This window comes from Pipra filicauda, unplaced genomic scaffold (genome assembly GCF_003945595.2).
Source record: "Pipra filicauda isolate LSUMZ 115617 unplaced genomic scaffold, ASM394559v2 scaffold49_size4853605_pilon, whole genome shotgun sequence".
NCBI classification, from domain to species: domain Eukaryota; kingdom Metazoa; phylum Chordata; class Aves; order Passeriformes; family Pipridae; genus Pipra; species Pipra filicauda.
The window spans coordinates 3,593,129-3,615,831 of NW_024104642.1; the positions used below are offsets into that span (position 1 = coordinate 3,593,129).

A 22,703-nucleotide genomic window follows, 5' to 3' on the forward strand; every position below is an offset into this window, starting at 1 on the left:
CTGCAGTATTTTACTAAAGCCTTGAGAAAACATTGATCTTTATTTATTTTACTTACAGACAATGGAGGTAGCACTTCCACCTCAGTAGACTTCACAATTGGAGATGAAAATACAAACACGGGACTGCCAACATTACTTGCTGGTTGTACCTGTATTTTCAAAAGAATTAAGGTTTGTATCTAAAAGAAAAACATCCAGGTGAAACAACAGCAGCTACGTGAATTCACTATCTAACAGACATTCTGCAGTGAAGTTGGGAAATCTGATCTTTGATATTTCTAATCCACAGCTAAGAGTTATAAGAAAATGAAGCTTGCAAGTGAGTGTATAAGATGAACAGAAGCCAAATCAAGAACTTTATGCCTCCCTCCCCAGGTCCCAAACAGAACACAACCGCGATTCATTCAACAGGTTATAAACTCATGCTGGTTAGTTTTATGAGCACCATAGAAAAAGTTAACGTTCAACAAAGCAGATGTATACTCATCCTGAAAAAGTGTCCACGATATACAAAGAAATATTTACCTTGTTCATCGCAGCTTTTGAAACAGTGCTTGGTGATGATGAGACGGCACTACTGGCAGGGAAACTGAAGTTGAACGTCGGCAGCGATGCAGTACTGATAGGTAGGGGTACTTCGGGTAGTGCTGCTTGCTCCACCTCCTAGGTGTACATTTTAATTGTTGTAAATTTCAATTTTTCTTTAAAAGTTGTAAATTTGAATTTTTCACTTCTTTAGAAAAGCTGTAGATTTTAATTTTCTTCTTTCACAACACATACTACCTTCCTATCCTATCCCACCCTTAATTTCTTAACAAAGTTAAATATAACAGAGAGATTTATAGGCAGAGCAAATTTTTAAAAGGAATCCTAACTTCCCCACATAAATCTGCCACATCATTTTTATTTATGGCAGCCCTGTTTCCATGCAATACTACATTCATCACCTGTCCAGTAAGAAGACTTTCTGAAAGTTAGCTCAAAATTGTTACCTGTGCAGAACAGAGAGGAGCACAGATCAGATATGTTTTCTGTACTCTAGTTAATATAGAGACATAACCATTCTATGATGCCCTTATCTCTTCAAATTAAGAGTACAACTTCATGGCAAGTAAGAAAGTGTTCCTCTTGCAAAATTAGGTAGGACAGCTGCCAAAGTTTCTGAAGTCAATACTGCAGTGAACTTGGAAAAAGATAATGTTTAAAGAAACATGTGTGCTCCTTTGAGTACGAAAAAACTCAAACCAAACCATAGCACAGAATGCCAAAAAAGAAAGCCTGACAAACAGCACAGAAGATCATACTCTGGTAAATCTAATCTATATCATGTATCAGGAAGCAAAATTTAAAACTCAGAAATCAGTGTACCTTGAGAACTTCTGGTCTTATCCTTGTCTTTTAAGCAGTTTGATTACCAAGACTAGATTATAGTTAGGGTTTAAATGGGAATAGCCAATCTAATCACAATTTGCACAGTAGTACCAAGATCTTCCCAGAAGCTACTACAGAAATTTAATGTACCCTACAACTCACATATTTCAGAGATTTCATCTTAAGAGTCTATCACAACCTTGATATTGAGACCATTTCTATTATAAAAACATTCTCCACTATCTACTACTTCTTCATTTTGCATCAGCCAGAAGACTGATTTAAACTTTTTATATTTAAGATCCAGTAGTAGGTAGCTTACATAACAATTCAGTCAGGAAAATAAACTTTGGGATAGCAACAACCATTGTTTCATTAAATGGACTTCTGCCATTAAAACAAGAAAAAAAATGCCTCCACAACAACTTTGACTAAGTGCCAAAAATTGTGAATGATCATTAGCAGGCATGCAGAACACTGTCTTCTGCTTCAGGTTCTTGGCCCCTTACACAACTTAAATATGAAATAACAAAATAAGCAAACTTTCTTTTTTATCTTGGCACATCATTCCTTTATAAAAACTCTACAAACTTCCACCAAATTTATTCATTCAACTACTAATTAGAAACTTTGTAGTATGAAGCATATCCATAATACATCTATAGATTTAAAAAACATAAAACCAAAGTTCAGGCACCTCAAACAGATAACTGAACTGGAGCCTGCTCTGAAAGCCACAGTAAAACACCCACAAAACCCAAGTGACATTGTTACAAATTACTATGAGGCAACGAAACTGGCATACTCAGCTAATTACTTCAGTAATCTCAGAGAGATCAATTAACCTCAGAGACCCTTACCGGCTGTTGTTTTTGTCCAGATTTTGATGCTGAGTATCGTTCTCTTTCCCTCCTCATCTTGCCACAGGCACTATCCATTCTTCCTCCTGAAGACAGACCATTGGACGCAGGAGTATCGGGTTTGGGGTAGGTCAAACTGCTGGCACAGAACAATACATAGGTTGAGGAAGGGGGACAGAAAAAAAAAGGAAAAAAAAAGGAAAAAATCAACTTGTCAACTAATTGTTTCAAGCTATTATAGTCACTATTAATCCTAGAACTGTCGCCTTCTAATTGGAATAAAAAAATTGTCCCACAATTTGCTAAATGCTGGTAAATAGATGGTGTTCTGAACAGCAAAAGCTGAATAAGAGCAGCAATGACAACGACATACATAAGAAACAGTCACAACATCCATAAAGGAATGATGACTAAGCCAGAAGACCCGAAATAGAAGAACTGATTTAGCTTGTTATTTTCTGATGTTTGCTTTTAATAGTCCAGACACTGGAAATTTTGACTGTCAGTTTTCTGATTCTGTGATGAGCATGTATCTTTGAAGGGTTATAAAAGAATACCTAAAAATATATGGAAAGGGGGGACGGGAAAGAGCGTGTGTGTGTGTGAGTGTGTGTGCGCATGCACACATGAATGCTGCCAACAGCTCTTATGGAATAGAAGAGGCTTAAACTTTTGTTGCCAGATAATATGACAAAAGCTTCACAAGCAGCTCTGGCTTTCCTGAGGCCATCAGCACAAGCAGCAGAGGTGTTTGGGTGCGCCAACATTCCAGAAGTCTTTTCAGACATGAATACAGATCCCTTTTGCAAGGCATACAAAGGCATTTCTCTGTTCATTACAAAAGCCTAGATCCAAGCCAGAAGACTTCCTAATCCAAATGGGAAGGGAAAAGAAGAAAACAAACAACCCCCCCCAAAAAAACACACACATTCCCCCCTCCCCCCCCCAAAAATAACAAACCCATGCGACATCCCAAAATAGAAGTGAACTAGGGAAAAACAACAGTAAAAAGTAGTATGGCATCAAAATGAAGCATCCCTGGAAAAATTACCATATTAAGCTTATCCTGCAGCTAAGCAGTCAGTTATTACAGAAGTACATTTGATGACACTGAAAGACACCAGGTCAAGTTTCCAGAGGACTGAGGAAAACAACTGGTCTAAATCTGTCAGATACTTGCAAACAGTCTGTTTAGCACTGTAACCACTGAGAGGAAGCCAGATCCTTAAGGCCATATGCTCAAACTTTTATCTAATCCAAACTGACAATCAATTTGAATTCTGAAAAAAAATCTTATGTCAAAATACATCTTTATTCAGACAATTATAGCATGTCTATGATAGCCCATATTCCTCTTTTCTGTTAACACCTGTCAGCTTCCAAGGGGGAAAGACAGTGTTCTGTCTTCAAGCAAGTAAGTCCAACCTACAATTCTGACACAGGTTTAAATACTAAACAGCCTTTGGTAGACTGGACAGGGGTGTACTGAAGTACTGCAGGTTAGCTGCACAAAGGGACTCTGGCCCTTATCAGTGTTGCATCCCTGCTCCAGAACATGACACACAACAAAGTCTGCCTTGTAAAAGAACTAAAAAAACCCAGAACCATCTACTCTAAAGTCAAAAGTAGAACACAGCAGTAAACCTTGTGAACTAAATAAAAAGCAGTATCAGTTTTCTAGATCTCCCTTCTACATGGAGAAAGGAATTTTACCAAAGAAAATTTAGAATAATTTCAAAACCCACAATTAAAATCTAACATCTGTTTGCACCTCTGCCAAAACCACCTCTGCAAAGATGGTTCTTGTAAAGACAAACTACTTGATGATAAAACAAAGGGCTGGCTTTGGGGCTTTTTGCAAGCCAAAGAACGCCCAAGACAACATAAGAATTGTTTGAAGATGAACATAGAGCCAACATGTTGGCAGATTCCATACTACTGTTCTTTGAAAGGGAGGAATCCTCAAAAAAAGCATATCTTTTGATCTAACAGTGTCTTAATTCAAGCATAACCCAAAAGATTAGTTGCCACGAACGGAGAGCTATCAGTATTATCTGGAGGTGAAGTCATTCTATCTAAGACAAGTGAGCAGGGTAATGTAAGATAATCTCCTCAAGAAGAAATACAATTATTAACTCCCCTGGAATTATGTGTTTCAGACACAAGCTAGCATTTGTCCTCAGATGATTCTAAAGGGCTTCTGTTTTTCATGCAAACTCACAGAGCAGACAAGTGACTTTTGTCATGTAAGAAGCATTAGAAAATACGTTCCCCCACTTTTTTGCTTAAAAAAGTTCCTAAATATTGAATATACTCTAGAACTGTAAGGCACTTCACATTATGAAGAATTTTCAGAAAGAAATTCCTGTAGGACAAAGCTTTCAGACTCCAAGCAATTATTTAATTAGCTGAGACTAACAGCTGTACCCCTAATGAAAATCAAGATGCACAAATGGTTAAACTCTCTCATAATACAATTTTTTCACTTTTTCTATTCCCTTGTACTGAGAACTGTTACTGCCCTTTCAAAAGAAGGCAAGCATGCAGACTGCAGTGACAAAGGAGAGGGTGCTCTTCTCTCAAGTGTTTTAAATTAATAGATTTGTCATACCTTTCAGATGGTTTTACAGGTTTTTCTGCAGGAAAACTCTCCTGTGTCATGTCCTGCAAAATAGGTTTGATTTATTTCAAGATTTATCTAAATATATTTATAAACAAAACACAAAGAGAAGACAACCAAATGCAGATGTTTCATGCTGGTGGTTTGGGTTTTGGTTTGTTTGTTTTAACACCACTGAATACGCCTGATCTGCTTAAGCTTGTTCCCTAACTACTATGCCTATCCACCTAATTTCCAGCCCATGTATTTAATACCTGGTCATTTTTACATCCAGGTTGATACTGGAATCATGGGTGGCTTTTTTTTCTGAAAGAGATACCAATATTGTTTTAAGGATAGTTTATTGGGGACTTCATTTACACCAAAGTGATCAGAATATGTAATTAAGAAAGTAATCCGAATGGGTAATTGTCAGAAATCTCACTTGGAGCCCACAGCTCACCAGAAAGACCTTGTACACAACATCAGCATGTTCGATCGGTGACAGCTCTGTGTACAGGAGCATATGAAAAGGAAAAGTTTGGTTTTGTGTTTTAATATTCCTTCACTGAGAACAGCCTGGCCCAATAGCACATCATCACATTCCGAAAAGAAGCACCAGCCACACAGTGTGCCAAATATACAATTATGTTCATAAAACCTCTAAGTATCTCCTTCACAGTGGTTCCCACTGTCTTAATGCTTACCTCAGACATACTATCAGTACTCTGTCAAGAAAGAGTAGAATAACTTAGTAAAATAACCAGTTAGAGACATTCCAAGCTTGTAAAAAGCAGGCAAACAAAGACCAGAAAATTTACTTACTTGATGCTCTCTATCTCCCCTTTGGTGAATTTTTCTGGAATTAGTAGCTGGTTTCAGAGATGGTTTAAAATACGTGATCCGACCCCCCGACAGGGAGAGTGGCTTTGGTGTCACAAGTTTCTGGACAGGCGGATGCTGTGAATCCATCTTTGAAAGGAAAGGAGAAGTCAATTTATCCTTGCATCCACCCAAATTACCACAGTATTTACTGATAAAAAAAGTTACAGAACCATAAACCTCCCATCAGCCTCAGCACCCAGTGAAAACTATTTGGAAGTGCTGAAAACATTTAGCTTGCAGAATGAAATCACCAGAATATCAGTTATAAAATCCAAAAAGCTACAGAAGTAGTTGAAGTCTGGCTGAACCCTATGTCAAAATTTGGCAAAATAAATCATATTACTATTAGCAAAATAACTTGTTTGTATAATATGCTCCCATCCTTTCCTCTCCTCTGTTCTTGTTGTTTTTTTGGGTTTTTTTACTGGCTAAATCCATTATTTTAACATGCAAAATGTAAAGCGGTGTTAAACCAGATTCTGGGTTTCATTTTTTCTACATTTTCCTCCTTTGAAGTTAACACTGTGAAAAAAAAAAAAAGTTGTAAAATAACTTTAAAATAGTCTCATTCATTAATACATGTTCCAATAACATGTATATTAATTAATGACTTGCATTTGATGCTGTTAAAAGTACTGGCCTGACTTTCCTTGTCAAAGCATTTTCACAGACAAAAGCTGATTTTTGACAGAAAGCACTGTATCTTCTACAAAACTGGCTTAACTGAATTGGGAAAGAAGAAAGACCCCAAAAGGCTACACTATTTAACAAATCATCTGCAGGCTTGATGATCAGGACAATCAGATTTACGATACATGCTATTATTTAAATTAATATCAACAGAAAACTGTGTTTACAATGCAAATTTAATTTCACAGTATCTCAAAACTCTTACTAATGAAATTCATGTTGCTCTATGTATAAAGTTACTTCATTCTAAAAATTATTAAACTAATTTCAAAATCTTGAGTAAAATGTACTTTATTTAAGTTCACAAAACCATTTTGAGTGAAGAATGGTCCACTGTTGGTATTAAATATAAAGCAAATAGAATTGGAATAGAGTATTTTCAGCTGGAAAGGACAAACAAAAATCATCTGACTGGTCAATGAACTGCCTGACCACTTCAGGGCTGACCAGAAGTGAAAGCATGCTGTTAAGAGCACAGTCCAAATGCTTCTTTAACACTGACAGGCTGGGGGCATCTCCAGGAAGCCTGTTCCAGTGTTCGACCACACTCTCAGTAAAGAATTGCTTCCTAGTGTCCAGTCTAAACCTTGCCCTGAACTGATGCAGTTTTCAGCCATGTGTCCTGTCACTGGATCCTGTGGAGATCAGCACCTCCTTCTCCACTTCTCCTCCTCAGGAAGCTGTAGAGAGCCATTGAGGTCACCCCTCAGCCTCCTTCTCTCTAAACTAGACAAGCCCAAAGTCCTCAGCTGCTCCGCCCAGGACAGGCTTTCCAGCCCTGTCACCAGCTTTGTTGCCCTCCTCTGGACACATTCAAGGACCTTCACATCCTTCTTGAATTGTGGGTCCAGAACTGCACACAGTGCTCAAGGTGAGGCCGCACCAACGCTGAACACAGTGGGATAATCCCCCCTCCTGACCACTGTTTGTGCCATGTTCGATGTACCCCAGGATGTGGTTTGCCCTCTGGGCTGCCCGGGCACACACTGCTCACACTGAGCTACTGCTGACCAGCACCCCCAGATCCCCTTCTGCAGGACTGCTCTCCAGCCACTCCTCCCTCAGTTTATACTTGTGCCCACATTACTCTGTCCTTGGAGCAGTATCCCACCTGCCCCATCCAACCTGACCTTGAATGTTTCCAGGAATGGTGCATCCCACACCTCTCTGGACAACCTGTTCAAGGGCTCTACCATCCTCATCTCCTTATACCTAGTCTAAATCAACTCTCTTTTAAGTGATAAACAATTACCCCTTGTTCTATTGCAACAGGCTCTGCCAAAAGATCTGTCCCCATCATTCTTCTAAGCCCACTTTAAATACCGAAAGGTGATACACTTATTGTGGTAACGTCTCCGTGAAGCCTTCTGCAGGGTGAACAACCCCAACTCTCAGTCTTTCCTCACAGGAGAGGTGCTCCATCCCTCTGGCCAATTTTATAGCCCCCCAGTGGACCTGCTTCAACAGGTCCCTGTATTGAGACCCCCAGAGATGGATGCAGCACTCCAGGTGGGATCTCACCAGAGCAGAGATCAAGGGAGAGAATCACCTCCCTTGACCTGTTGGCCATGCTGCTTTTGATGTAGCCCAGAACACAACTGGCTTTCTGGGCTGAGAATGCACATCGCCTCTCAATTCACCCCCAGGCCTGTACTGATGGGGCAACTGGGGGTTGCCCTCACCCAGGTGCAGAACCATGTGACATTCCCTTCTTTTAGAGCTTGTCCTCGTCCCTCTGGATGGCATCTCATCCCTCAGGTGTGTCAACAGCACCACTCAGTTTGGCGTCACCAGCAAACTTGCTGAGGGTGCACTCAATCCCACTATGTCATTGATGAAGATCTGGCATTTGGACTTGCTAAATTTTATCTGACTGATCACTGTCTAATGCTCCAATCTACCTAGATCCTCCTCCATAGCCTCCTCTCCCTAAAGAGAGTCAATAGCACTTCCCTGTTTCATATCATCAGCAAACCTGATAATGGGGCATTCAGATCACTGACAGATATACTGAACCACACTGGCCCTAGAACTGAGCCGTGAGGAACAGAGATAGTGACCGGTCACCAGCCAGATGTAACCCCATTCACAGGAATCCTTTGCATCCTGCTGTTCAGCCAGTTCTTCACCCACGCATCCCACATCTGGACAACTTGTCCAGAAGGATACTGTGAGAGACAGTATCATAAGCCTTAAAAAGTTCAAAATCTACATCCACCACCTTCCCTTCACATGCCAGGCAGGTGATGTTGTTGTAGAAGGATACCAAATTAGTTAGACAAGTATGTACAACAACAACAACAAAGTCACCCAGTTACATGTTCAATACGCTAAGAGTTATTCTCTCTGGTGCAGACCCTCAAAATAAGAAAAACACCATAATAAAAGAATACCTGCAAAAGTTTTGCCTGAGTGTTCAAGTGCCATGTCAACCACTTGTTTGCTTTAGCAGGAAAACACACAACCCTCTCCTTGGTGCACACAATCCTCTCCTCCCTTCTCATCAAGGGCTACCCTTTCCCTGCCAAACTATGAATTCTAGCATTATGAATAGACAATTTCTCTATTTTTACCCAGTGGCAGCTGTGCGCAACATTCGCTTTCTGACTGATGTCAGGGGCTACGCTGCAAATCCAGCAGATCTTTCTTAATGCCTTGTCACAGGTGTGGTTCTGCATTTTAACTGAGAATCTGTATCGGCTTTGTTTTCAATTATTTGGATAATACTTTTGGTAAAAAAATTACATGCTCTACTTTTCAATGCTCTTGTAATTTAGCACATGGCCAAAGAAACTACAGGAACTCTGAGATATTTCTAAATTCTGAAGTGACTGCATAATTAATTATACTCCTAATTAAGCTATTAGCAGAGAAACTTCTTGAGACATTCTATCCACTTTCTCATTACAACAACAGACAAAAAGTTTGCATGGAAGAAAAACTACACTTTTGTTCCTTTGGTTGCCTGATCTTAAAAGTGACCTTTTGCGGGTTTTACAATTAACAAACTTGATACTTCAACTTTTTTTTTAACAAAAACAAGGAAATAATGATTTACCACAGCGTTATCACCAACTCAGTGCTACCTCCAAATAGGAGTTTAGGAATATAAATTTACAGAAGCGACAACATTTAACCATTTTCCTTCTCCTTCCTCTGAGCAGTTATAAAAAACATAAGTATTATTTTTTTCTCAAAATGAACATGGAAACCTGTACAAGGTCTGATTCAATCAATATTTTTCTACTTCTGATAATTTCTGCAATAAAAAGCTTTTGTAAACAGGAATATTAACATGGAACTTAACCCCAAGTTACCCCCAAATAAAACTACTTTGTTGTGTGTTCTAGAGAAGGTGTTCTTGACTGACATATCAATACACCACCACAAAATACAACAGAATTTTCAACCTGAGTAATCTTCACAGTCCTTCATCTGGTGTGGGTAGAAAAGACATTTTTAGCTATTACCACATAGGCAAGACCGCTATAATTCACACAACGCTAATATTAACTTCAATTCATGTGTACGCTTCTCATTGAGATTTGTGACATTTCTTCTGATAGCTATAATGTACAGAAAGTTATCTATCTCAGCTTAAGATGTTACTGGTTCTTACCTGGTTTTGTCTGGATTGGAAGCTAGTCATATTCAGCACGCTCCTGTCCACAGGCTATGGGGGGAAAAAAAGGCCTAAATATTAGTGAACGTTTTTTCCCCATAAGAGGGTTCCATCTAACAAAAACACGGGGGTTTTGCGATCAACTTACAGAAGACAATGGACTAGAAACAGAAGATGGAATCCTTTTAGCATCCTGTTGAGAAAGCAGTGCAGTAAATTAAACAATGACACAAGCACAATCTTCATCCTATACTTGCACATATTATGTTTTTCAAGCACATGAAATAAAACATCAAAAGGAGTGCCGTTTACCGCCAAAGGGCTTGACATCTTCTCCAATGTCTGCAAGATGCGCCGCGCTGTGGAACTTGTCACACCGTAGGATTGCACATTTGCCTGTTTAGCTTTCATTTGTCTTTTTAACGGTGGCTGAAAAATTAGCATTGCCAATGTTATGATGCTGGATTTTGAGTTAAACATACGTGTATTTTATGCCTTATGGATACAATGATGACATAACCAATACGTATAATGACAGAGAAAAATGTACTCGCAGAGCATTCAAGCCATGAAGAAGAAAATACACACTACTGACTTTGCAGAAGTTTAAGTGGGGCAGGATAAAGCAACGAAAGAAATACTTAAATTTAAAAGGTCATAAAATGGAAGATGTTAGGCCTGTAGAGTCTCTGAAGCAGTGATTAGGAAAACAGAACTGAAGCAAGCTTGTGCTGCAGAAAGTACTTTCAGTAACAAAACAGATCTCAGGGTTTCATGATGGTGTTAAGTGTGCCATCTTAAAATCACTGCATACAATCATCATCAGAAATTTCTAGTTTTATTTCTCTCATTTCCTCCCTTCCCCCAAGATTACAACTGACTGAAGACCTTTTTACTCTGCTTAAACCGATAAAGATCTGATTTGAACTGTAACAGATCTCAGCATGATACATTGAAAAAACAAATGTTTTATTCGTACCACATGACTTTGAACATAAGTTAAAAAAACTTCAGTGTTACCCTTTTCAGTTTCCTTAAAATTACATTAAGCCTCTCATGTAACCACATCACGCTTACCACACTGCTATGTGAAGACAGGAAGCAGATCACAGCATATAAAAAACACAAGTGAGACTTGCTCTACTCTACAGCATGCAGCAACAAGCAAGTTAGTCTCTCCCTTAAAAGCCTGGTATTTGCTTCCTCTTTTCAGTACAATCCACATTTATTTTTGTAAAAATAAAAATAGCTGATCAAAGAGGGCTCCTAGCTTACACTCCTAGAAGTTTTAAGTGTTCTGAAGTTTGACTCAACACCAAGTCCGGACAAACCGCAAATTGTCAAGGTTTCCCCTAAGTCAGGAACTTTTAAGTCCCCTTGTTCCATGGCAGAAAAGAAACAGACTGCCAGAATAGGTCCAGCAAACTCTAATTGCCAGTTTCTTAAATAAACTTTCTTTTGGCTTTTTGTTTCTTTTTGTAATAAAGATCTTTTTGACTTAAACACAACACATTCCAATCAAATCAGATTTTACTTCTTTTTAGATTCAACTCTAGCTACTGAAGGTAGTAAGGATTTTTAATTGCTGGTTCATTTTAGAACACAAAGAATACTTTGGGGCAAGCAGCTCTTCTCAAGAGCTACGATATAGAGAATGATAGCAAAATAGAGGGGACTTATTGTTTATCTTGAGATTACATTGAGGACTGCATGCCTCTAAGTAACAAAAGAGCAAAGGATGAGCAAATTTGCCCTTTGGATATTACTATATTAAAGAATGCACGGTTTTACAAAGTATATTCATAGTTAAGAGCGTAAGGATCTACCAACAAGCATCAACTTTTGCTACTATAAATATAAGTTTTCAAAGTTATGCCATTGTAGTATTTATTTACACATTACTTTAACATAATACAGTCAGAGGCAGACAATGGCAGAAAACAGAAATTTTTGAAAGAGGTAACAACAGAGGAAATCCCTACAACAAACAACTACCCAGCAACTAAGATGCTACTGTCATTCTTGTGCACTATGGTAAATATTTCTACGTGAACTGAGAATTTAAACAAAGATGCCTCTTTTTCACTCTTGTAGGCTGAGGGCAAAAGAGGAACTGTTTCCGTATTTTCAGTGTTCAGTTCCCCACTCAGAGCTTTTTAGGGAGAGTTATCCCTTCTGTACTTCCATTACATTTTCCCCCACACCACACTACTATTTTCATACCTGATAAGCAGAAATCTGCACTTTTGTCTGCCTTGCTGCTGCAGCGGCACCACCATACGAGGTCTTTCCAGGGTAAAATGGAGAATCCCCAAGCTGCCTTGTCTTAAAGACAGAAGTGTTTCCAAGTGACTACAGAAAGGTGTTTTGGTAAGTTGTTAGTAAAAATGGCTACACATTCAAACTGACTAAACTTAACACTGTGCAGTACTTACAGGAGAGGGAGATCCAAAAGCAGATAAATTGAATGCAGGTTTTTTAGAGCTAGATGCAGGATGCTGTGAGAGGGAATGAGATCTTTCAGCCTCTGGGGACCAGAGCAGTGGTGCTGAAGTATTTTTTGAAACTGTGATATCTGCCAAAATGACACATGCTTTATGTAAATGCCTCATATACACAGAGAATTGTAATATTAAAGATATTTTATCTTTATTATATCTGATATTTTATCAGAGTTCTTTAATATGAAAAAGTAAGTCTTACAGAATGAAAAAGTCCCTTTATACTTACTTCTCCAGCACTCTAAGCTTCAGAGTTCTTCAAACAGATTAGTTTTACATATGGTATGAAAACCAAGTATCAACTCTGAACCTGAATTCTGTTCAGAGAACTGCAAATACATTACCTTTCAGTAATCTTTCAGAAGCACGCACAAGTTAATAGCATGCTTCCAGGGTAGAGCAATTCTATTTTTATTTCTTTCATGGTAAAATAAAATGGAATGGCATAAACACTGGTGCATCTATAATGGTACAAAGTTCTTCCTGTGTTGGTAAAGGGCTGGAGGCCACCATAGGACAGAACTGTATCCAAGTAAACAGGTTATATTGCTAAGCCCAGGCAATACAAACTGAACTGTAAAACTATGGTCTCCAGAGAACTGGTTGAGCATGACTCTATTCCCACTTATACAGGGGATTAGAAAAACTTGCAAACCTGCTGTTTGCCCTTTCTCAGTGAGACAACCTAGGTCCCCATCTTTTTCAATACAATGTTTAGGGGGTTTTTTTTAACTTTAAAATTGTGTACATTCCTTACTGAATTCAGTAAAAGACATGGCAGTATTGACAACTGATGCCTTCTACCAAGAAAAGCAAAAAAAGCTGCCCAGACTTTTTCAATCAGAATAGTTCCATTACTGACTCCTGGTAAAAAAAACCAAAAAAACCACATGAAAACATCTTGTGTTTTCATCTGTCACTTAACCAGCTGCGAGTTAGATATTCAAGGTAACTCCTCCTCTAGGTCAACCTAGCTGTCAAGCTACAGCAAGTCATCTTCAGCTCCTACTATCCCAGTTCAAGAATTACAGATAATCCAGCTAAAAGTGTATTTATCAGCACCAACTCTTTAGAACATCAGGGACTTATAACTGTATTCCAAAGCATGGTTCTATTTAAAAGATGACAGGATTATATGCTTCTAATATATTAAAAATGAAATTTAATTCTAACATCCAAAGCTGACATTCACCTACTTTATTTACTAAGGCAATATGAAATATTAAAGAATACAAACTACTTCATGCTACCAAACAACTCAATTAGAGAACACAAAAGTTACCTTTATCAGATGCTCTAGAGGAGAAGCCACTGGTTGTTGAGATGTTATCATCATCATGCTGAGAGGTAGAATCTTTTATTTCTTTTACCAGAGACAGCCCAGGACTGACAATGCCAAGTGTGGAAGATGTAGAGGGCTGACAGTGTGGTACCGTGGGATCCAACACAGTACAGTTCAAATGGCTCCGATGGAGAGAGGGCCTTGTTAACACATCTGAGAAGTTCAGTGCAGACCTACTTGTGGATGGTTCTAAACAAGAACAGCAAGACAATTAGCTTTCCTATAGACAAGCTCACAGAAGCCAAAACCTGTTTTCTATCAACAGCAATGTTATTGCCAAGTTCTAAGCACAAAAATAGAGAAGCCGAATTTAACTTCTTCACCCAGATAGGGTTTCATCTATCTGACAGCAACAGCAATACTGCTTGAAATACTAGGTTCTGGTGTCATCATCACCCCTTCCAAATTCTACCATATCAGGTCACGCTACAGACAAAAACATTTCTCCTCTCCATTGATTTTTGAGATTTTGGCACAAAGGACAAGTAAGCAACATGGCCTTGGTTGAAAGATGGGCATTTTTTCCTCATGAAAGGAGTTTGTAAACACTGCCAGTGTCCTGCAAAAAGTAGTCTCACAGCTCCCACTTGCCACATGAACAGAACAGCTATTAATGGCTATCTTGCCTGATAGCTATGTAAATCTACAGTCTTTCCCAGGAATTCTGGGTATGAACAGGATTTTGAGTCACTACCCTCTTGGTATTTGCACTGAAGCTCAAACTAGCAACTGTAATCTACATAACCACCGCAGGGGGTAATTCTCCAAAGGACTGATAGATTTTCAGGACGGTCTTGTTTGAGATAAAGAAAGTGTGTTATCAGACTGAAGGCTGGTCAAGCAAAGGAATACAAGCTCTAGCACACTGGTATCTCAGAGCTGAAGAAACAGGCTCTCTAAAATAAAAATACCAGTAATAATAAAAAAACTTTCTATTAACTATAGAAAGAAAGATTAGGCTACAACATCCACAGACTGCAACACCAGCCACTAAAAGTTCTAGGGTGTCCCATCTGCTCCCGATTTTCTGGAGCTAGAAAGTTTGCTGTGCAGCTGTTCTTACTGAAAGGTCCTTTCACACAGTTCTTCAGGAAAGCCAACACATGTTCCTCCTTCATGAAGACCTTCTCTATTCCTTTACACAAACTTATTCTCAAGCTACAGCTACACAGAGAGCAATAATGTTCCTTATTTACAATTAGATGACATTGGTGACATAGATATTTCCTCATTACCAACAACAGAAACAACTGACGTCCCACACAGATGGTTATGTACAAGTGGTCAGACAAAACTTGTCTCCTTATCAAAAACTGAGTTCCACAAAAGTGCTAATTTAAGAGAAACTCAAACGGGAGCATACACAAATTTTTAGAGTTTTTTAGAGTCCTACAGAAACAGTGAGAGGCAGAGATATAAAATACAGAATAATCTTTTATATAGTAAAGGGGTTGCAAACTTCTTTGCCAAGGGGCCAAATAGTTATCAAAGACTCCATGTTAGCCAGGCAACTCCTTAATGTTACAAAATATTTTAAAAAGAACAATGTCACAAACAAAGTTCTCCAGATCTCCATTAAACCAATAAGGAAATTGAATAAACTGACTGAAGAAGCCCAAAGGGAAAAAAAAAAAATCAGGACATGGGAAGTTATTTTCCTCTGGCATTCTAGCATCTGGCCTTTTGCTTTGAGGACAACAAAACAAATTAATGTTTCTGTTACAGTAGGCAATTAGATAAACTTTCATTCCAGGTCCTTTAAAAAAAAATGCAAATCAGCACCCTAGTGAATGAATATTATTGATATTTTGCATGTGGCTAGTTCACTACCTGAAGTTAACTGATGACTTCCAAGAGCTCCAAGTCAACCTCTAATATGTTTTGCAATTTAAACATTGTAGTGTGAAGCTAAGACAGTTTCAAAAACACTTTTTGATTTTTTTCTATGTGTTTGCTTTCTGTGGGTTTTTGTGGGGTTTTTTTTGGTTGGAGTTTTTGTTTTGTTGGCTGGATTTTGTTTTGGGTTTTTTTGGTTTATTTTGTGACATCTTTTTAATTTTGTCAAAATGCTCCTTCCAGCTTCTCTTAGAAATCTAGATTCAGAACGAGAAATCTGTGAATAAATACAGATGGTCAGAATACTAAATGATATTTCACATACCTTCCAAATTAATTCTTGCTGATTCAGGCGTGACTCTCCCGTCAATTACCGTAGCATCTTCATTTGCATAATCATCGTGATAGTTTACTGGATTCTCTTCCTGGTTTGGAGATTCATTTGTATCTACACATTTATCTTCCCTTTTATTGAAATACTTCTGTAACCATCCTGGTACAATGTTTTTCACTGATTCAGTCACTCTGCTAATGAGTCCCAGCTTAAAAGAAAAATACAGAAACAGTCAGCAGCATACTGTGGGATGCAACCTTGCTCAGACCTCGAAGACAGATATTAGACAGCAATATTCAGAAGAATAAAATAGAGGTGGGTGGGTTGTTGACACAGAATTGCTATACGTCTGGAACACGCATGACAAAAATTCACCTAACTCTGATTTACTTAGTACTGACCTATCAATTTCTGCACTTCCCAGTGACCTTGGCAATGTTCAAAATTCTGAAACTACAGCCAAAATTCACCAGAGGCTTGTCAAGTCACAAGGTCATTGGGAAATTCTACTTCTAAATAACTCCTGATAACACTCTTTTTCTGAGGACTCCTCCTTGTAATGCCTTCACTTGAAAAAGCATTAAACCCAGAAGCTCAGCAATTATCTACAGCAATACTGATGACCATAACAGCTGCTAAAATCAGTGAATTTAAATATTTCTCTTTCTAATGCTGAACTGCAGTAACAAAGTCTATCCATAAACGCACTATTATGCTCTGAACAGTCAAGAGTATCCTGAAAGAATCCTGGAAGAAACAGCTATAGCTGAACAACAGATTCCTCACTACAGGACTGTTCAATAGATCCAATTTGATCAAATTTCATTTTGTGGTATGTTAAAGTTTTCTATCTTTAAACCTTAATATTCTGCCATTAAGGTATACATAAAAGCCATTTCCATTATGACATTTAGAAACTATTTGCAATGCTTACATTCTACATTTAGGAAACATTTATTTACCATTTTGTTTTAGGCAGCCACTTGATCCCCATCATGTCCTCAAAATTTCAAAACACCTTCCTGTCAAATCTCAAACCCCTGCAGCAGATTGCTTGCAGCGTGGAGTTCCCCCTCTCTTACACTGACTGCAGCCACAGAAACAGCTGCCAACCTCTGCAAGCTGGAGGCAAAAGTGAAATCTATCTCCATGATTTCAACACTTTGGAAACTAAAAAGTAACAAGAGTTAAACGGATTTTTGTTGAACTCCATCGTCATTTGCTAACACACGTATCAAAGGCTCTGGCAAGCTGCTTTGGTTTTCTTCTGGGTTTAGGTAACAAAATTTTCTAAAAATTATTATTCATGTGTAGAAAATGAAGAATAGTCTTTAAACATGTATTAGTTAGTCTAGTAAACAACTGTGAAACAAGAACTCTGCTGTATTCAACTTTCCTAAACAAACAGCACACAAATGAAAAAAGAAGCCCATATTCCTCATTCAAGTCTTTCATACATGGTTACTTACAGGAGTTATAAACAAATTAGACACCCTTGAATCTGGAGTTAAGAGGGGGGGCAGGGAAAGAGGATAAAGGGAAGGCAGAAAATAAAAGCCCTTTCACAGAAGGAAGGTCATCTTAATTAGACATTTTTCATAATGATTGGTAATTTAATCTTGTACTTGCATAAAGACAGAATAAACATCCAGAGACAGCTCAAACCAGACAGAATACAGCATAATAAGCACATCCATCACAATTATGACACTAAGATACAGGTTAGTATGCCACATTCAGGGTGTTGATACTACTCTACATATATACTAAGCCTCAGCTTCCCAACAACAAAAAACTAACTGCATGCCATACCAGAACTCATGAGCAGTTCAGTGCATGGTACCAGCAAAGAGGCAGTTCCTACTCTCTTCCCAGCCCCTCATTTTCACCTTTCCTTATGACACACTGTCCCCCTTTTGGGGGGTATTTTGCTCCTATATGAATAAAAGCATATCAGGAACTCAGAGGAGTCAAAATTTGCCAAAATAAGCAAATGGTCAGGACACAAACTGCATCCAAGGCAATGCTCTTTCCAAAAAGCTAGGCAGTGCTATATTCACTATTGCTAGAGAGTTTCTTCATCAAGAGAATAAAAACATAAAACAGGCCTGTATGATTCTCTTGCTGAAGAAATCCTCCCAGGACCGAAAGGTACCTAAGACTCAAGATGGCAGATGTCATAGGCATCCAGAAGAGTAAACACCCAATCATTAGTAATCTCAATGAGTAACTGGAGAACCCAGATAGACTAATAATTAACCAAGGTAACATTTTACCATCCATATCTAAAACCAGACTGGTTTGACCCTTTCTTGCAAAGGGCAGCCTTGCTACTGTTCTCCACATCATCAGCACTTCAAGCTAGGTAACACAGGGTAACTTCCCAAACCAAACCAGAGGCTGGAACTCGCTCGGCTCAGCCGTACTGTAGCAAGTACTAATGGCCTGTTCCATCTAGCTTAGGCACAGTGGAAGACGTAGCATAGTTTTATGCTCCAGAATAATGCAGGCTTAGTGACAAAGCAAGAGAAAGCAGAATACATGGAAATGCACCTCTGTTTTCTGTCTGCAAAATATACTGATTAAAGGCACTGTGAAAGAGTTATGCAGGCATTATGAACGAGCTACCATCAAATGCAGATCCTGCTAAAACAACCAAACACCTTCCCCCCACAAAGTAAGCCATACACCCCAGGTATGCCTATTGACATACACACAGACCAAAAAAAAGGAAAAAAGACAAAATATCCTACCTGCCTATCAGAGCTGAAAGGCACTGTGTTTGGATTCCTGACCACGTCAGGCAGGTAACACACCACTGACCAAGTACACTTTTGAACATGCACGCTTCCTTGTTCTTGCCAGGACAATTCAGCAAAGGATCACTGTCTTTAAAGCTGGCATTCTAATCCTATCCTAACTTGTGATTTTCTTATTCTTCAATTTCAGCACATGTATTTGAGAATCCTTTCCCTCTGCCTGCACATGCAACACAAACCTACCTTGTCAGCAGTAGAGCACTCCCCCTCTACTGCTCCTGTGCCACCAGCTCTGCATTTTCTCCATCCCAGGTTCCCTGGCACTACCATCTCCCCATACAGGAATCATTAATCCTTCTAGAAGGCTGACAAGGATACCGCACATCTCAGTGATGCAAACAGATCTTCTGAGGCAAAATACAAAAGACATAGCAAAAAGTAAGTCTAGCAGACTTATTCCTCCAGCAAAATCAGAGCAAACTGCTCAGATCCCAATCTCCTGTCCTAGTTAGAACAGCTGGGACCAGTTCATCACTGTATGGGTGTAACCCAAAACTGTGTATTCTATAGCCTTCCATGCCATTTCCCAGAAACTGGTATCAATAGACTATTTACACCTTCTGCCCAGAGCAGCCTGACTCCTCAGGCTATAAACTGGGTGTTAAGAGGCCTGCAAGATAGGAGGATGCTCCTGTCCTCACACTCTTTTGTGGAACTCCCCGCCCTGAGGGAAGTACTGAGCATTCCTACCTGAACTGGAGAATATATAATCTTGGAGTCTTGGAACTTTTGGAACCACTCGTGGGATCCAGAGGAAGACTGCAGACCAGCACTCTTGACTGGACTGCAATCACCACTCTTGCCCAGACTGCAACAGCACTCTCACCAACAGGTTTTCCCCTCTCCTTTTGCTTTGGACTCAGGGGGCCCAACAAACACCACTCTGTTCATGCCCCAGGGTGCTGGGTTATACATTTGGGTTCTGTGGGTTAAAACCAATTGTTTGTCTGTATAATCATACTTATTGTATTATTTTATTAAATTGTTATTCTGATTTATAATCTCTCTTTTGAGTTGAGTTCATTTCCCCTGTTGGTTTACCTTTAAACCAGCACATCTCCTCAAGCCACGATTATGTACCAGTCCCTTCCTGAACAACTTCATTCACTAGAGCTATTCTGAATGTGCTACTGCACAAAAATTTTTCTAGTTCTCAACTTCAGATTGGGAGTGGAGGAAGCAGTGTTGGCACACAGCTTTAATGCTCATAAATCCTAATTTCTAAAGGCCCCAGGGGTACCTAATATCACAAAAGGGCAGGAGATGTAATGGGACAATCCTGACTGAGTGGAGCACCACTTTAGTCAGTGAACACAGTTTACTCCTTAGCTGATTTCAGAAGTCTGAGCTACTGTCAGTACCAACTACTGTCTATTCACCTCAAACAAACTCATACTCATCCTAAAAAATATAAGCATGAAAGCTGAACAAAATGAAAATCCACTGGAAAGACACAGCAGCTTATGAATAGATATTTACAACAGTTTTTCAAAATCTGTGCATCGTTCGAAGCGTCTGCAGCTCTGCTGGATCTAAGTCTATGTATACAAACATCATAGCAACAGTAACTACAGTAACAGCTACTTCAAGTCACATTGGTTTGACATCATGGAATCACTGAACCACAGTGGCTGGGAAAAGACCTCTTGGATCACTGTGTCCAGCTGTTACCCAAGAGTCCAAACCCTCCTTGTTTGGGCACAAACTCTCATTTCTAAGTTCCGACCCTGCTCTTGAGGTCTCAAGACTCATCTGAAGGGCCTAGAGCATTACTTTGAAGGCCTCAAGTCTAATTTGGAAGGTCCAAAGACTCATTTGTAGAGTTCAAAGGCTTCTTTATAGAGTCCAAAGGCACATCTTCAGGTCCAAACTCTAGCGTCCAAAGCCTCCATGTCAGGGATGAAAGCCTCCTCTTCAGGATTCAGCCTTCAATCTAGTGGTCTCAACGCCTTCCTACAACCCTCCAGAGACTCATTTCTAGGGGCAAGGCTTTATTTTGTGTTATTTTAGGGCACAAAACCCAACTCGTGGTTCAAACCCTCCTTCTCACCTCCAAAAGCCCATTTCCAGGGCCCAAAGCCCTGTCTTGAAGACCCAAATTCTCCCTTTGAGGGTCCAAAGCCCTGTTTTCATAGAATCATAAAGGCTGAAAAACACCTCTAATATTATCAAGTCCAACTGTTAACCCAGTACCACCATCATGTTCACTATTAAACCATGTCCTCAAGTGCCAGATTTATTGCCCTTCTCTGGACACGCTCCAGCACCTCAATGTCTTTCTTGTAGTGAGGGGCCCAAAACTGAACACAGGATTCGAGTTGCAGCCTCACCAGTGCTGAGTACAGGGGCATGATCCCTGCCCTGGTCCTGCTGGCTACACTATTTGCTGATACAGGCCAGGATGCCGTTGGCCTTCTTGGCCACCTGGGCCTACTGCTGGCTCATATTCAGCCAGTTGTCAACCAGGCCCTTTTCTGCCAGATATCTTCCCAGCCACTCTGCCCCACACCTGTAGTGTTATACGGGGTTACTGTGACCCAAGTGCAGGTCTCAGCACTTCCCCTTATTGAACCTCATACAGTTTGTCTTGGCCCATCAATCCACCCTTTCCAGATCCCTCTGTAGACCTTTCCTGCCCTCTCAGGATCAACACTCTCACCCAATCTGGTGTCATGTGCAAGCTTGCTTAGGGTGCGCTCGATCCCCTTGTCCATGTAATTGATGAAGATGTTAAACAGGACTGGCCCCAGTACTGAGCCCTGGGGAACACCACTGTTGACCAGTCACCAGCTGGATGTGACTCCATTCACCACCACTCTCTGGGCCCGGCCATCCAGCCAGTTTTTCACCCAGTGAAGACTACTCCTGTTCACACCATGGGAAGACAGGTGGATTCTCTCCAGGCAAATGCTGTGGGAAATGGTGTCAAAGGCTTTACTAAAGTCTAGGTAGAGGACATTGAACATCCACAGCCTTTCCCTCATCCAAGTGGGTCACTTTGTCACAGAATGACACAGAATGAGATCAGGTTGGTCAAGCAGGACTTGCCTTTCATGAACTGATGCTGGCTGCAACACTGAGTAAAAGATATGTAGACAGAAACACCAGTAAACAAACAGGTGTCATAATTTATTACTTTAAAATACCATTTCTTCAAAGGATTTATATAAAAAAAGAAAAATCGATAGTTTATGGTCATGGTTTTGAATTCCAAACTCGAAAGCAGGCTATTTCTTGGCCAAAAATATTTACAGAATAGGACAGTTTTTCCAGCTTGTAAGGGTCTTTCATATAATATAGGGTGAGGAAAGTGCTGGCAGGAGTACTCAGAAATGATAAAAGCAGATAAAAGAGCTACTTTTCACTTCACTGCATGCACACTTCTGGAAAGCATCAAGTTTTTGCCTCTCAGAGACTGCTCTGCTTCCCATTTCAAAGTTCAAGTTATTAAAACATATGAATCAGTAAGTCCTGAAGAAGAAAACCTGCTCCTAATGGTGAAGTTCATTGAGAGAGAGCAGATTAATCTAACCACTTAAAACCACCAATAAAGAATTTTCATGTCCTCTCCATCCCCCACAGTTACCTCATGTCAGCTCTGGCACATAGCATAGTACTCTCCATACTAGCTGAATTCATTAATCTGGCAAAAAGTACATGTTTCTCTTCTGGGCTAATGAGTTAAACTGGCTCAGTGCACCAGAACTGGCACGAGAGACAGTATGATCAGGCAGCCAGGACCAGAGGAACATGAAACAAAACTTCTCCCTTCTTTTAACCATCCTGTGTCCATACTGCCATTAAGACACTGTCCCTTTCTCCTTTTCAACTCGCCCTTCCCTTA

At 39.7% G+C, this 22,703-nt stretch overlaps 1 protein-coding gene across 4 annotated transcripts in view; it reads right to left on the bottom strand.

Annotated features, from left to right (window-relative positions):
• Positions 1 to 22,703, bottom strand: part of NUP153 (nucleoporin 153) — a 46,349-nt gene that overhangs the window by 12,506 nt on the left and 11,140 nt on the right. For 2 of the 4 annotated variants that reach the window (XM_027745015.2, XM_027745013.2), the window contains exons 2-13: positions 16,032 to 16,248; positions 13,811 to 14,059; positions 12,463 to 12,602; positions 12,251 to 12,379; positions 10,340 to 10,456; positions 10,176 to 10,220; positions 10,025 to 10,078; positions 5,656 to 5,802; positions 4,843 to 4,895; positions 2,232 to 2,370; positions 526 to 663; positions 57 to 149 (exon numbers count right to left, since the gene is read on the bottom strand). In XM_027745015.2, the coding sequence (XP_027600816.1) occupies positions 57 to 149; positions 526 to 663; positions 2,232 to 2,370; positions 4,843 to 4,895; positions 5,656 to 5,802; positions 10,025 to 10,078; positions 10,176 to 10,220; positions 10,340 to 10,456; positions 12,251 to 12,379; positions 12,463 to 12,602; positions 13,811 to 14,059; positions 16,032 to 16,248 (1,521 nt within the window). The remainder of the gene's footprint in view (positions 1 to 56; positions 150 to 525; positions 664 to 2,231; positions 2,371 to 4,842; positions 4,896 to 5,655; positions 5,803 to 10,024; positions 10,079 to 10,175; positions 10,221 to 10,339; positions 10,457 to 12,250; positions 12,380 to 12,462; positions 12,603 to 13,810; positions 14,060 to 16,031; positions 16,249 to 22,703) is intronic. The other 2 variants (XM_027745016.2, XM_027745014.2) reach the window with 2 other exon arrangements.